This window comes from Ochotona curzoniae, unplaced genomic scaffold (genome assembly GCF_017591425.1).
Source record: "Ochotona curzoniae isolate NIBS_2020 unplaced genomic scaffold, NIBS_Ocur_1.0 contig_4514, whole genome shotgun sequence".
NCBI lineage: Eukaryota > Metazoa > Chordata > Mammalia > Lagomorpha > Ochotonidae > Ochotona > Ochotona curzoniae.
Genome location: NW_024466312.1, coordinates 1138201 through 1154973, shown reverse-complemented (window position 1 = coordinate 1154973; position 16773 = coordinate 1138201). Strand labels below are relative to the sequence as shown.

At 34.8% G+C, this 16773-nt stretch overlaps 1 protein-coding gene across 1 annotated transcript in view; it reads right to left on the bottom strand.

Annotated features, from left to right (window-relative positions):
- Nucleotides 1–16773, bottom strand: part of SPAG16 (sperm associated antigen 16) — an 832484-nt gene that overhangs the window by 751445 nt on the left and 64266 nt on the right. Inside the window, exons 11-15 of the mRNA XM_040986437.1 lie at nucleotides 13801–13918; nucleotides 10110–10179; nucleotides 3963–3988; nucleotides 3904–3919; nucleotides 3406–3515 (exon numbers count right to left, since the gene is read on the bottom strand). Coding sequence (XP_040842371.1) covers nucleotides 3406–3515; nucleotides 3904–3919; nucleotides 3963–3988; nucleotides 10110–10179; nucleotides 13801–13918 — 340 coding nt within the window. The remainder of the gene's footprint in view (nucleotides 1–3405; nucleotides 3516–3903; nucleotides 3920–3962; nucleotides 3989–10109; nucleotides 10180–13800; nucleotides 13919–16773) is intronic.

The following is a 16773-nucleotide window of genomic DNA, read 5'->3' as shown; positions in this document are numbered from 1 at the left end:
TCCACCAAGCAAATTTATTTGCAAATTTATTTTTTTTAGATTTTTATTTTATTTTTATTGGAAAGGCAGAAATACAGAGAGGAGAGACGGAGAGGAAGATCTTCCGTCCAATAATTCACTCCCCAAGTGAGCACAACGGCCGATGCTATGCCAATCCAAAACCAGGAGCCTCTTCCGAGGTCTCCCACGTGGGTGCAGGGTCCCAAAGCTTTGGGCTGTCCTTGACTGTTTTCCCAGGCCACAGGCAGGGAGCTAGATGGGAAGCAGGGCTGCTGGGATTAGAACCGGCGCCCATATGGGATCGCGGGCATGCAAGGCGAGGACCTTAACCACTGCGCCATCGTGCCGAGCCCCACCAAGCAAATTTAAAAGTCAGTAGGTCAAAGTCACGTTTATTATTATATCTACATTTTACAAAATATTGGTATACACTTTGAATATCTTTTTTTTTAATTTTCTTACAAAATAATAAGAAAAATGTATTAGGGTATTATAAGAGAATAAAACAATGCCTCTAAAATTCTTGTATTTTACAGTCTGTGTAAATATGAACAAGTATAAAGGAAAAAAACAAACATTACAGACATGCAAAATACTGAGATAATTTATCTCCATGGATCCTTTCTGAAAATTGTTCAAAGAGATGCTTCAGAAAATGAGGAAAATGCAATGCATAAAAGGAAGATGTGAGAAGTAAGTACCGAGGGCAGCTGAGTGTCAGACAAGCACAGAACAAAGGGCCGCTGCCTCGAAAGCACGAGTTTCTGTACCCCTGAACGGAGGGTATTCTCTTGCCTTCTCCATGCTTCCATTGTTGGTGAAGTCTGCAAAACTCATATGCCCTTAAAACAATGCAAGTGAATGCTTTTTGTGGGATAAAGTTCTTGTTAATATTTAAAGAACAGAAAATAGAATTAGGAACACACATTAAATGTAAATAATCTCCAATGTGACTAAATATATCTAACATAATTCAATTCAGTGAAGCCCTAAAAGCCTCTTTATTTCTAGAGAGCGGTCAATAACTATCATCTCATCAAATAATACAAAAATAAAAATGGAATCCAGCCTTTTCTTGTAACAATAAGCACAAGAAAAGTGAAAAGGAGATATTCATAAAAATGATTACTCAGGATATGAAGGACTCACTTTTTCTATTTATTATTTTTTATTATAAATGTTCTTTTTTTATTATACATTATACATTGCAATGTGATATCAAAAAGGGAAATACTATACGCTGACATGTAATATACTCATCCTTATATTTAAGCAGTTTTTGTGTCACACTAAAAGTTAGGCTTGTATTACTAAAGATTTACCAACAAAAAAAACATTTAATAAATCTTAAGAATGGTTAACTGCCTGAAAGGAAATATATATATATATATTATTAGAAAATGAAACCATTGGTGAGAAAATCAGTACCATCAGTAAACAATCCTTAACTCAAAGGGGCAACTATCACCAATACTATAATCCATAAAAATGGCACTTGATCTTCATCAAAAGAGCGCAAACAGAAAGGAAAAGTAAACCACTAATCTGAAAATATTTCAAAAGGTTATCAAAATTTAATCTTCATTTTATTCAATTATACAAAATAAAACCACGTTTTATTCCTTAGAGAAAAAAATATATAATTATTTGTATTAGCTAAGTAAATGCTGCAATTTGAATTTGATAAAGAAACTTTATCCTTCTTTAGTATAACCACTGCAGAAAACATAATTCTCAACATTTTCTTCTAAAACAAATTTTGGTGGGCCAGTGTTGTGACACAGTAAGTTAAGCGGCAACCTAAAGTCTTTTTTTTTTTGTACTTTTAGATATGTATTTTTTCAATTCTTATTTTCCATTTTACAATTTTGCAAACATAGGGCTTCCTTGCTCCCCACCCCTCTTCCTCCCTTCCTCCACCTAGTCCTCTGTATTTTGCAGTACAATAGTCTAACAAGTGTAGTCTTGACTGCAACTTTCTGTTCTTTATGGGGGTCATGACACTGCTGATATAAGTAATGAGAGAAAGTTTAATATTCTGTTGTCTAGGTATATTTAGAAGTTTCATCTAGAAGTAGAGATGCATACTCTGTTCTCCATTACCATCCTTCGTTTGTGAGATTACAAATGGATGTTTGTCTACCTTTGTTGAACTGAGACCCAACTCTTCCACTTTCAATCCACCTCCCTGCTGATGCTTTGGGGAAGGCATGGAAGATGGCACATATGCTTGGGTGCCTGCCCCTACATAAAAGTTCTGAAAGCAGCTCCAGGCAGCTGGCTTCAGAGTGGCCCCGTCCTGCAAACTGTGCCCATTTGGGGAGTAAACCAAAGGATGAGAGATCTTTCTTTCTCTGCCTTTTTCTCTCTTATTCTGTAAATCTGTTTTTCAATAAACAATAAATAAACCTTTTTAAAAAGGAGTTAGAGAAATCTATTATAATGGTTAATGTTATTAAGCAACAGCCTCAGCTACACTCTTATATAATTTTCATAATAAGAAACTAAATCATTTACAAATCTATGTAATTTTATTCCTTCACTTTTTTGTCTCTTTGGATACTTTTGATATTATTTTTTTAACTCATTATGAAAGACTTCAATTACCAGAATGATTGCAAAACAAGGGTACCAGATATGGGCAAAATCTTAAATGGAACTATATTATATTTCATCTTATTTTTAAAAGATTTATTTATTTACTTGAAGGGCAAAGAAACTAGAGAAATGAACCATTATCTGGTTCATTTTACAAACAGCCAAACAACCAGATTGGGGCAGGCCAAAGCCAGCAACCTATTATCCCGATTCCCATGTAGGTGACAGGAGCCCAGGTACTAAGGGCATCTTCTGCTATCTGTAAGTGCACTACAAGGAAACTGCATCAGAAATGGAGTAGACAGAACTGAAACTGGCACTCAGTATGGGATGGTGGTTTGTGTAGGTCAGGTTTAGGGCCAGGTTCCCAGTCAAACAATGGCACAATGTGAGTGCACTAATCTAAGATCTCACAGAAAGTTGTTTCACACAGAGGCTAAGTCACCTTGCAAAACATCATTCCATATCAGAGTATTGGGATTCAAGCTCAGACTCTGCTTCCCATTCCAAGTTTCTACTAATGTGCATCACTGGAAGTAGCAGGTCATGGACAAATATTTGTTTCCCTGACACGCAAGTGGGAAACCCATATTGGTTTCCAGGATTCTGACTTGGCTCAGCCATTCCAGTCATCTGAAAAGTGAACTAAGAGATGAAAGTTCTCTATTCATTCATTTTCCCTCCCTCTCTCTCACTCTCCCTTTCTCTTTCTTTTTGTATATCTACATTCCAAATATATTTTAAAACAGCCAAATATTTGGTGATTAACTGTGAATTAATGGGAGTATAATAAACAGCATACCATACCTTTTTATTGTCTTTCTTCTTTGTTTTACTTTTGCTTTGTTCCCTGGCTTCACGAAGACCTTTCTGAGTAGGACCCTCTGGTGTATTTTCTTTTTCATAATTGTGACGAACTACAAGATAGTACAAATTATATTTAGCATTTATACAGTCTATCTGATCACTTATAACCACAAGACACCAACCAAGCTCTTAATTCAAATGTTTTCAAAATAATTAAAAAGAATATTTAAATCAGATCAAAATACCTTAAGTTAAAGTATCAAAGTTTAGGTCCCACAAAGTGCGGTGTTATTACTACAAAGTTAATTAAAAGGCATGGGGAGTACAGAAACAAATTTCAAATCATGTCATTTCTAACTCCTCTTGCAAAGTTTTGTATTTTCTCAAGTATTTTAAACAAATTTGAAGAGGACCAAAGACAAGACAAAATCTCCCAAGTGAACTGAATAATAAATAATAAGACACTTTTTCAAAGAAAAAACTATATTAATCAAATACTATTATCTATGCTTTCCTATGTCAAAACCCAAAAGAAACACAGGGTAGTAGCCCAATACATTTGCAATACTGGTCTCCCACTCTCCTGGAGGAGTCTTCCCTGATTCGAGTGTGAAAACACTGACAGGAATATTCCTTTTAGCTTCGTCATCTTTTCATATAAACACACTTATTTAGTTACACGTAACTCCCAACTGTTTGTAAACTGCAAGATGATTTCAAATAGGTGTAACAGTAACATTTAAATATAGGAATCAGTTACATTTAAATATAGGAATCAGTTCAGTAATGTAATTTTATCAAAGAAAAGATGATTAACAGACAAGAAAGGATTTTTAGGATGATTTCAATGTCAAGGCTCTCAAGAAATCATGAGACAAGAAAGCTAAATACAATGTGATAAATATTTAGTTTTTATAGACAGGGGAGAAAATCTCCAAAATAACTCTAAAAATAACATAAAATAATACTATTCCACAGCCCAGTCCTACATGAAAGTACTTGAGATATCTGAGTTTCAGATTGCTTCTTCTTCCTCAACAGTGTTACAAGTTGCAGTTCCATAGCATCTAAGAAGGTCAGGAATGGGGGAATGGCAGCACTCACAGCATATTGAGATCAAGCAAACATTTTCATTTTTATTATGTTGCATTATACTTTCCCATTCAAAGACCAATGGTGTCAATCTACTAATGATAATTGAAAACAGTAATAATTAACCTTCACAGTTCACTGATCATTTAATATCTAATAGCCATAGCTATAAATAATTTGTACATAGTGTTACACTATGTAACTGCTTAATAACTTTTTTTATCTCATCTATGAAGGGGAATTTATACAACAACATCCACAGGAAACAAGGGAGAACACAGCAGGGAGAAAAATTCAGTACTCCTACAATTCCAGGAATGTGAGTAGATATCTTATAGAAGACAAAATTACTAGGCACTACTTTATCAGAAAAATAAAGCTAAAAAGAAACAAAAAAAAATTCAAGAATCACAGGTTCAAGTGATAATTCAAGAGAATTCAGTTTGTGAAGATATATCGCTGTTCCTCAAAATTAAATTACAAAAATATACACTTTAGTAAACTTTTAGAAGTCTTTTTTTTAAACATAGTAATAGTTTGAGAATACAATGAAATACACATACTGCTACAATAATAATGATCATCATTCACAATTATTTATCAGTAAATAAACATTTGTATTTTCCATCAAATAGCACAAATTACAGGTTCAGACATTAAAATCTGTATCGCATTCATGGTTAATATAGATAATTGTCAAAATGCCTAACACATTTCTTAATGCTTAGTTCTATTCTATCAGTGTCCATGTCTCTATCATCATGTCCTCTAATTTACCATCTACAGCATTTTATTGACAAATCCTACAGGATCACCTGTTGTTCCACAGTTACCAAATTTCCTCTACTGTAATCATCATTTTAAAGAATGTATAATTCCATCAAGGAAATAACACAAACATCAAATAAATAAGTACTTCTTCATTTATACAAATTATATTTATTGTACCTAAAAATACAAACCTGCATGAATTCAATGCTTCATTTATTTATATATAAATACATTCAGTTTAAATATTTCATCAAGAATAACTCACTGTTCATAATTTCTCCTAGGAATTTTTCTACTATTCCATATACCATACAGGAACAAACTGAGAATTAAAAATTTGTGAGTGACAAGGCTAGGCTTCAAGTTATTAATATTCTATGCTAAAAAAGTTGGTTGTTTAAATTTTCATAGTTAAAATTTCGTTTAGATTATAAAATGTGTGTAAATTTATTTAGTAACTCTGCTCCAAACTAGCCCAAATGACTGTCTCATTCCTTCAGTTTGAACTAAACAATAATTATTCTGCATTGTTCTTAATTATAAGACTAAATGACAATCTGTTGCTTTCTAACATCAAAGCAGATAACTTTAACTTTCAAGAATCTCTAGTTGCACCAACCCCTGCCCAAAAATGGACAAATGTATCATTACACGGAAGACAGAGAGATAGAGGAAGAAGGCCAGCCAGAGGCAGAGGGATATTTAAATTAAACTGAGATGTGAGTAAACCAATGAACAGAGGGGAAGTAAAATAAAATAATTCTGAATAATCTCATATAATATAAACAAAAAAAAAACAATAATGAAATAAGGATTTATCAGGAGCACTGTCATTTCAATATTCAGTCCTTGGCTAAATAGGATTCCAAATTCAAGCCCCTGGAAGATGGAAAGTCTAAAATCACCAGAAGCTTATGAAAATATATTGCCAGCCCATATGTAAAACTACAATGCAAGAGGTTAAGAGCTTAAAATTATTTAGCACACAATTCCAGGAACTAATTTTATGCAACCATTTTCTATGCAAAACTAAGCCTATTTCTTCATCTTAAGTCAGAATATATTCATTTCATTAAGCCACTTTAAAATGCACAAACAAAAATACAATCACAAATTAATCCTCAAAAAAAAAAGATTTGTAAATGTCAGGCTGTGTAATGGGTCCTTTTACAGCTAAGGCCTTAATTATAACTTAATTGTGTAAGTTATCTATAAACCATTAGTCTATTTTAGTGGAAATGTCAAGGAAAAGTGTACAAGAGTGTAAATTACTAAAGTATAATGAATCTTTAGAAGTTAACTAATATAAATGTAAACCAAACATATAAAGCTTCACAACCTTTAAACTTTTTTAGATTTAACATTGTTAACAACTTTAGTTACACTGAAAGTTACAGCTCCTAAGAACATCAAAATTTACACTACATTTTTATATTTGCACCATATTGGAGTCTCCAATCAATGCAAGTATGAATATAGTTTCTGATGTTGTCAGCTAGATCATTTACAACAAATGTGATAAGGAAAATATGTAGTCACATGACATAAAATTATGTGAATGATATGGGGCATATGTTTCAATATTTCTTTGCATATGCTTAACAGATATGCACTTACACTATGTAAATGTTTTATTCTTTACTATAATAACATTATAGCACAAAATCCTGTGCATGAGTTTTATAGACTCTGTATTGTTGTATGACAACTATATTTTAGCATTTACTTGACAATAGAAAGTAGGAGTGTTTACACTATTCTGTTTCCATAAATAGGAATACAATGAACATGCACATGGTCTCTTTGGGTATCACTGAGTGTAACTGATAATTTGTTAAATAATTAGGAAAAATAACAAGAAGGGAAGATGAATAGACAAAGCAAAGAGGAATTTCAGGCAGTGAAATTATGTGATATTATGTTAGTTGTATGTCTATGTAAATTTGTCAAAGCCCATACGAGCGTGCAATATCAGGTAACATGAATATAAACGATGGATTTATGAAGATAATGTAGACTCTTCAACTGCAACAAACACATTGCTCTGGGGAGTTCATAGCAATGGAATTTATACGAGTGTGAGGACAAAAAATAGATGAGAAATCGCTATCTCCTGCTCAGTTTTGCTAAGAACATAAAATTACTCTAAATATAAAGCGTATGGAACGAAATTAAGCTAAGCCTCAAGAGAAACACAATGACCATTTTATGGGAACATCTGGCTTCTGGAAGCTAACACCCCATATTTTAACTAAGAATGGTAAGTATTGAATGAAAAAAGAGGAAAAAAATCAAAATGAAAATTTTGCTTTTTTGAAAGACATAGCAACAAGGGTTTAATGGGATGAGGGGGAAGAAAGAGATTTTCTCTATATAATGATATAAAGATAGAGATATATCTATATATCTATCTATTTAAAAGCATATCTAAATATATATAGAGTTAGAGATATTTCTAGATATATAAAGAAATAGATAGATAGATAGATAGATAGATATAGATAGGTAGATAGATTTTTTATAATCTCTTATTCTTTTATTCCTGGTTCACTGCCCAAATTCCCACACAGCTAAGACTGAACCCAACAGATGTCACCAGCCTAGAACTCCATCCAAAACTCCCATGTAGAGGCAGGAACCTAAGTACTTATACTCTTAATCCTCACCACTACTTCAGATAATGTGCTTTAGCAGGTAACTGAAATGAGAAGTGAAGGCAGGAATACTAAAAACTCCTACATTAGGTGATATTGTCTCCAACAGCAACTTCACTGGCCAAGTCGTTAACATTTACCCAAGAATGCTTTTAGATCTAAGAGGAACACAATGAAGGCCCACTAGAAAGAATGTCATATTATCACAATTAAGAAAATTCCCCATTTTCCATCCTTCTAGAGTTTCAAATCTTTAAGGTCAACTATAATGAAGTATAATTTATACACAATAAAATACACAGATATTAAGTGTACAATTTGGTAAATTTGGCAAATATAATCCTTCACACAGATCCACCAAATTCAAAATATGAAGTATTTCTACCACATAATTAATTTTTCACCTTATACTTTCACTTACAAATTTCAACTTATACTGCTGTAATTATTTTAATGACACAAAATTCACCTATAAAATTAAAGAAAATCTGATCTTTATCACAATCATAATTTAATATATTTTAAATGAAGCAAGTTTTACAAACATATCAAAATTCTACATATTTATGTTGTACTACAAGATATTTTGATACCTGAAATAATTATATAATATCCAATCATGGTAAACATATCTACTGCTTCACATCTAATATTTCTTTATGGTTAAAAAAAAAAATTCATTCTAGTGGTGTTAAACATTTCGGATTTTCGGTAATCTATTCCGGCACATGTTCTCTTTGATCCAAAGGAAATACCTTATGATTCCTTGTACTACAAAGGTATCAGTGTTCAGTTATGATAAAATGTCCTTATTTCACTCTAATTCAAGAAAGATATTTTTACTGGATAGATAGTTCTAAAATAAACACTTCCTACACTTTAAAAATATTTTTGTTGCTTCTAGTTTCCATTAATTTTTTTTACAAGAAACCATTCTTTATTTCTATTATTAGCTGCCATTATGGAACAGGCCTTTACTCTCCAGCTGTTTCAAGGGTTTTTTTGAGCTTAAATATTCAAAGGCTTGCGTATGATTTTTCCTGGAGTATCCTTCTTTGTGTTTACCTGTGTTCTTGGATCTGTAAATTGGTATCTAAATTGGCTCTCCTAAAATAGAACACTTTCACATTCATCTTCCATTGGAGCTGCCTCTCTGGAATCTCTTCTATGATTTTACCTGAATAGTCCTTATTATGTTTCCTCGTCTACTGGGCCATGACCAAATCCACTCCCACATGCACTAAGACACAGATCACACATTCGGGTAAAGCGACTTGCAGGAAGTAAAACCATTGTCCCTTCTGATTCTTTCATCCTTACACACACACAATTGTTTCTGGAGCAGTCAGTTTCTTTAGCTTCCTGAAAGCAAATGAGTCTCTAATTCATTCAAGATCCTGACATTGCATAGCAGAAGGAATATCAACACAGACAAATGACCTATTTTTTTGTAACTCAAGCTTTCATCTTGTCAGTTCTTTCTCCCAGAAACTGGCTGTTTATACCTTTTAAATAACCTTTTCCTCGTCATATGTGAGTTGTGGCTTTCAAGATTTCAACATTTGGAACTTTAATCTTTTGTGGTTGTTTCTTTTGGAATCATCATAATCACCACTTGGGCAGCTTTAGCCATAAGCTAAAGATATGCAGTCACTCCCTCACAAACTGGGCTTCTTTTCAATGTGCCTCCCTCTTTGCTGACCACTGCCACAGAATCCACCTGCTTCAAGGAGACTAAACAGTCTGACTTTGTAACTCATAATGGTTATATCCTTCCTGGCATTCATCTCTCTGGAAACTTGCTCATAAACAAAGCAATGGTGACAGTGGAAGTCACCTTGCAATTTTCCCTCTGTCATCTATCTTCTGTGATTTATGCTATTTTCGAATGCCTAAAAGTTGCCTCATTTATATAGCTTAGTTTTGGGATAATTTATGGAAAGAAGACTAATACGGTAACAGGCGTTCCATCACAGCAGAAGTAGAAATCCTTTCAAGACAGTTAACATTTTTTCTTTAAAATTAGCCAATACAGTATCATACCCATATTTTCTATTAACTTTGCATTAACCATTTGTGAAAGTTACCATACCACCTTTTTTTTTCCAGTATTTTTAGGATGCTGACCAGTTACAAAGTTGAAAACTCAGCAAACAGTACTGGAGTTTTGTTACATTTTGCTTTTACCTTTAATTTCAGGAACATGACAAATATGTCCTGTATCTATGTTCTTCAATGCTTCTTGAAGTCCAGAAACCTAAACAATAGAATTCAGATACTGGGTCATATTCTAAATTAGTTTTAAAATGTTAAAATGCAATGGCTAGATGTTGATTGCAAAGCATCCAAATATAAATCTCTTGGATTAATGCTGAGAAATTTTTTCCTTTAAAGATAAATTTTATCAAAAAGATGACACAATTTCAATTTAAAATTCGATCTTGCAAGCAATTATTTATTGCTATTGTAATGGGATGCAAGCTGGTTATTAGCTAGGACCTGCTTGCCAGATTCAGTGCGGACAGTGCAAAAATGGAGTTTCCAGGACTGCCCCTCCCACCTCCTCCTTGCCACTCAAGTTGATGGAATGCATGAAACCGAATGCCGAGGTTCCTCATAGATGTTCTGCCCCTCTTGCCTCTGATATCATTCAAGTTAACAGTGTGGAAATGGCTCCAGAGGCTCAGGACACCTAGCCCCTATTGCCTCCTACTATGCTAGGTTATATTAATTAACCACAGGGAAACCTTGGGCACAAGAGCTCCCTTGCTGCCTCCAAACACTTAGTTAACTAAATGTATGGAAATCTTGTTTGTCCTATACATCAAGCCAGTCGCCACCTTTCCTACTCTCCTCCTCATGCTCAAGCCACTTCAGAAATACTCAGGGGACATGCACTGCCCCCCCTACCCCCCGGTGATGAAACCATGGAAGCAACAAACTTATTCATTCCCTTCTGGGATGCGTGTGGCATTGTCAGTCTCAACATCCAAACCAAACGGGATGAAAATCCGTCTCCTTAGGTATGCATTACAATTCCCTTGTCCGCTAACAGAAACCAATGCTTTATTGGATTTTTTTTCTTTTTCTTTCTTTTTCACTTTTTGAATGTTTTGTTACAGTACAAGAAATTGTTTTACGAGCTTCAGGCTGTCTTGATCTGTTTCCTGCCCTGCACTATGTTCAGCTACCTTCTATACTGAATCACAGAAAAGGTCATGGGAAATGAAACTGAAGTCAATTTTGATACAAAATAAACACTGAAACTAACAGACTGTTCAGAATGCTCATTTTTCATACATATTTTGAAGATCCTTTGTGTCCTTTTTAATTACTCTGATTAGTCTCTTGAGCCAAAAAGGAAAAAGAAAATATATATTATTTATGCTTATATGCTAAATTATACTTTATCCTCCTTGGATCATGGAATCCTCAGAACTGTGAACAACAGTTTCACTAATTCTGAAAAAGTAAATAAATAAATAAATACATAATAGTATTTTATTTAAATTGAGAAGTTATTCACTATTTATTACTACTGCCAGAACTTGACACATATAACTTATTAGCTTCTTGTCATCTTAAGAGTTCATTTTCCCTCTAATAAACAATGTAGCATTAATGTTTCAATTTCCTACTCTTATGACAATACCATGTTTAAAGAATAAGTAAAACTGCACTAAGACAAGGTGTTTAAGGAAGTGATGATAAGAACTCCAGATACAAAACCTCAGAGGCCCCTCTAGTATTCTTAGCTCACATCCTCGAGGTTTCAGTTCCAAGTGAATTCTCACAGCTAGTTACAACCAACATGAAAGGAAGCATGAGAGGAGATACCTCTTCTACATTTCGATTGTTGGAGAAATATTAATATATGTTAATATATTTTCACTGCATAAATATTCCAATAAATTCTTACTGTGGCTTGCTAATGCAATAGTGGGTTCAATTAAAAAGCAAATCAATTCTTGGTTATGGCCTCAGGATATATCTTATAACCACTTTCTGACAGAAAACATATAAAGTTGGTTGGTAACAGATCACTGTTTCTACCAATGATACCTAAACAAATACTGTTGTTTAAGTGATAAACTTAGCTGGTTCTCAAAGGACACATGTACAGATAAAATAGCATTAATTCTGCACCCCTTACCCTAGCTTGTGGAATAACATAATTGATTTTAGCATTAGATTGCTATGCGCAAAAATCTGACCATCACTTAGCAACCTGTGTTGGACTTTTTTTACCTGCATGTAATAAAAATATTTTTTAAAAGATGGCATATGAATTGTCAAGACTAAGCAATATATCTATATAAGTTATTATCAAGAACTGGGTGCTGCTATTGGTGGGTGGGTTGGTTCTCCGTCCAGCATTAATAAGAGTGTTCTTCATTTGTGGACTCCTGTTATTTGGAGCTCAGGCAAAGGAATGCTCAAAGAACCAGATCTCAAATAGTAGATTTGATTGAGCGAAGAGTGACATATCTAAACTTTAACTAGTTAATTTCAGATTGTAAGAAATAAGCTCTTTAGAATTTTCCAATCAGTGTTTCCTAAATTTGGATTTTAGACAGATGAAAGTGGAAGCTATTAGAAATTATGATATGAAAAGAAGTATCAATCAGGATTGGCTGAAACATGAGATACAGAGTGCTACGTGTGTAGAAAAGACAGGAATATATCCAACCCAAGAGAATAAAGTGTAAAGGTTGTTTTTTTTTCTTTTTATTTATCTGTTTTCATTTTACTTGAAACTCAGAGAGACACAGAGACAGACAAGAGATCTTCCATTCATTGGTTCACTCCTCAAATGTCCACAAGAGGTGGACGAGGATAATATCAGTAGGCCAGGACTCAGTTCAGAACTCCCACTTAGATAGCAGGGATATAAGCATTTGAGTCATTAACTGTTGCCTACCAAAGTGTGTATCAGCAGCAAGCTGCAGCAGAAGCACAGTAGACAATATTTGAACTCAAATATGGGATGCAGGGGGTACCAACTAGTGATTCATTAATACAACAAATTCCTTTCAAGCGTTCTATTTCTGAGGGAGGAGAAGCAAGAGGTCTACCAGGAGTGTCTTGATTTATCTTGCTAGTTAACAAAATCCAAGCATGGGGTCCAGTGCCATGGCCTAATAGGCACCTATGGTGCCAGCATCCCATATGCACACAGGAGTCCCAGCTGTTCCACTTCTGATCCAGCTCCCAGCTAACGGCCTGGGAAAGCAGCTAAGGATGGCTTAAGTGCTTCGGCTCCTGAACCCACATGAGAGAGCCAGATGGGGCTCCTTAACCCATATGAGAGAGCCAGATGGGGCCCCTAACTCCTGGGTTCAGATTTGCCCAAATCTGGTTATTTTGGCCATTTGGAGAGTGACCAGAAGATAGAAGAGTTGTCTCACCATCTTGTCCTCTAAATTTGCCTAGCAAATGAAAACAAACAAGTCTTTTTTTAAAGTTATTTATTGTTGTGTAACAAATGACTAGTTTATAGCACAACTGGAATTCATATCTCTTTTTATTTGTAAGGTAAATTTTCCAAAGAAGTTTGTACTTTAAGAAACTTGTCAAAGGTCAATGTTTGTAGTTGTAAAGCTGGCATGTAAATACAAGCTGATCACAGTGGTTGAATTTGTCTTCTAAATACACTTTAATAATGTCCTATACATTTATGATTCTTTAAAAATACTTAACATCCATAAACATAGTTTTTAAGATACATAAATACTTTTTTCTGAATGTTTCCAAAGGAATGTTGCTGACAGGAAAGTTGTGAAAAAATTTTAAAGGTATATCAGAAACGCAATATTTCTACTTGAGTTATAGAAATGATTTACAAATCATGCTGAAGTATGTCTGATCGCCTCTTTACCTGTCCGATTGCTCTGTCTCTCTCCAAAGAGGTCAGCATCTTCTCCTTCAGTAAAATGTGGTGCTTCTCGTGCAGCACTCTTATTGTTGGTTCGTAAGAGGCATAATGTAGCTTCAATCTAGGAAAAACAAAAGGCCATCTGCATCATCAGGGATTATGTGTTGAATCAATGATTTTCATGTGTCATATAGACATTGTCTGGCTTTGTAATGAGCATGAATAAAAGCAGGAAGGTCAACACACCAGAAGCAAAAAGCAAAGAAACTGTTACTTAGCACAGAGCCCCAGAGCAACCTGGGAAGGAGCAGGGTAAGCACAGGAAAAGCCAGCAATGCCCCCAGTATGTACCTATTTCCTACTAGCCCCTCTTGGCTGCTTTCAAATATCTACCTAGATGACCACTGCTCTTTTCTGAAATTTACAAAACAAAAACATGTCAGTTTAATCAACCCAGCCACAATTTTTTAATTATTGTTTTATTTTGATAATCTTTACATAGTTGATTAGGGCACAAAGGCTACAGGAAAGTGGGAAAAACCATTGTTTCCACAATTTTTTTTTATATCTGTGGTAAGGGGGCAGATAAAGGGAGAAACCTCACCCAGCCTCACACCCATCCCAGGGTCCCCGTCATGGGGCATGCTCCAAGGGCACTGCTCAAGTGGTTTGATAGTTCAACAGTTTTGAATTGCTGCCAATCTCATCATTCCAAGCATGACGAAATCTCTCCAGAATCCACTGGTTAATGTAGTCCACCTTAGAATCTCTGTTTGTTCAGATATTAACAGCAAACACTTAGCTGAGGTAGAGCTGATCAGTTTGTTCTGTCCTCCATCCTCTGTTGTGGTACCAGGTGTCCTCTGTAAGTTCTGATAAACTTCCATATCCTCCATGTGCACCTGGATATGCTGTCTACTGCTCCATCTAAGCCACTGAGGGAGCTCAGCTCTGACACATACATTCCACAGTAGGAGCATGGAACCTGCAATTCTCCTCATGGTTGGAGTTCTGAGATCAGCAATTCAGTTTGGTGGATCCCTAGAGAAACTTCATCTGAGGTGATCACAGACCTAACACTCATGTGTGCTTGCCAATACAGGGTCCAGTATATTCTGTCACCCCAATCAGCTTATGCATATGCTGGTGGTTGTAATTGCTTGGTCAGTTTTGTTTCCAGCCCTGTCTTCCTCATGAAGCAATGGGTGTTATAGTCCAGCCTGATCCTGCCCACCACATACTCAGCCCTCACACAAACCAGTGGGAGCTTCAGCCTTGTTGGAGTGACCAGCAATAAACCCCACCAGACCCACCCCCTGCCCTGGTTCCTCTGCTTGCCAGTATGTACAGCAGACTGGTCCAGTCTGTCCCATATCCCATTCAGCTCTTATAAAAGATAATGAGCATTGAAGCCTAGTTCAACCCAACCAGCTCCACTATCCAGCCTACACACATGGTGGATGTCACTCTGTCTAGCCATGCCTGCCCCAGTTCTGGTTTTCATGTTCTCCAGTGGGAGTGGTAACCAGCAACAATTTTTAAAAAGGTGAGAAATAAAATAAATTGGATGATTAAATATTCACATCAAAAACTAAGATAACTTGAAAGCAAACTTCAACAATCTATACTTAAAATTAACACACAGAATATTTTAATGCCTCAGAGTAAAAAATTCAATAACACATGATCAAAAATCTTTAATGTATTTTAACTTGAAAATTCTTCAAAGTGTTTTTTTTCTGTTTTTTTGACTGAACTGTAATTTACATGCAGTGTTATATACAGACAGATCTTACATGTTACAGTTCAAAGAGTTAACCACCTATGCAAACCATATGATAATCAAAGTGAAAATATTTATAACATAACGGCATAGGCAGCTAATCCTACACTTGCAAGAGCTAGCATCCCAAGCAGGCACTAATTCTTGTCTCAGCAGATCCACTTCTGATCCAGCTTCCTGCTTATGGTCTGGGAAGGCAGTGCAGGACGATCCAAGTCCTCAGGCCTCTACACTCATGTAAGACACTCAGAAGCTCCAGACTCCTGGCTTCGCATCCAGTTAGCTCCAGCCACTGTGGCCATTTGGGGACAGAACAGAGGACGGAATCTCTCTGACTCTCCTTTGTAAAATCTGCCTTCAAACAAATAATTTTTAATAAAAAGAATATTTCTAACACATACAGAAGATTGTAGAGTTTCACAAATGTGGTACCATAGAATAGGTTCTTCTTTGAAACAGTCTTTCACTTGGCATACTGATCCTTACATATTGCTGACCTTTCCAGTCATTTAACAATGGCCATACACTTTCCAAATGTACCACTAGGTGATTTAATTACTGTAAGAGCATAACAAAGTATCCTTATACAACTAAGATGGCTGCAGCATCACTAGGTAACACAGTCTCGGGGGACTAGTATTACATTTTTAGTCTGTTGTTAACTGAAACTTTATTAGTTCACTAGGCAGTGCACAACTATAATGTATTTATCCAGTATTCTTGCAGATGTTAATCAGCTGTTTTCAATTTTGGTAATAATAGATAATGCTGATGTGAACATTTTTATACAAGTCGTATAAGAGTTTATAGACCTATACTATATATATGTGTGTGTGTATATATATATATATATATATACATAATTTTCTTTGGATAAACATTAAGGGACTAAGTAGACAAGCTGTCAGTTATATTTTCAACATCAATATATGACTCTCCCAATAACTCTATCTCCTCATAATATTTGTTGAAAAGTTACCAACATTTATCAATTTTATTATTAATTTTATCAATTTTATTATATTTTCAAATAATTAACATTTTGATTTGTTCTTCTATTGCTACTTTACTGATTTCAGATACTTTACTTCATTTATTCCCTTTTTGTGTGTGATTGATTCTTTTTAAATCTTTGAATATGAATGATTGTATAATTTATTATAAAAATTCTCTAATATAAACATTCAGTCCTA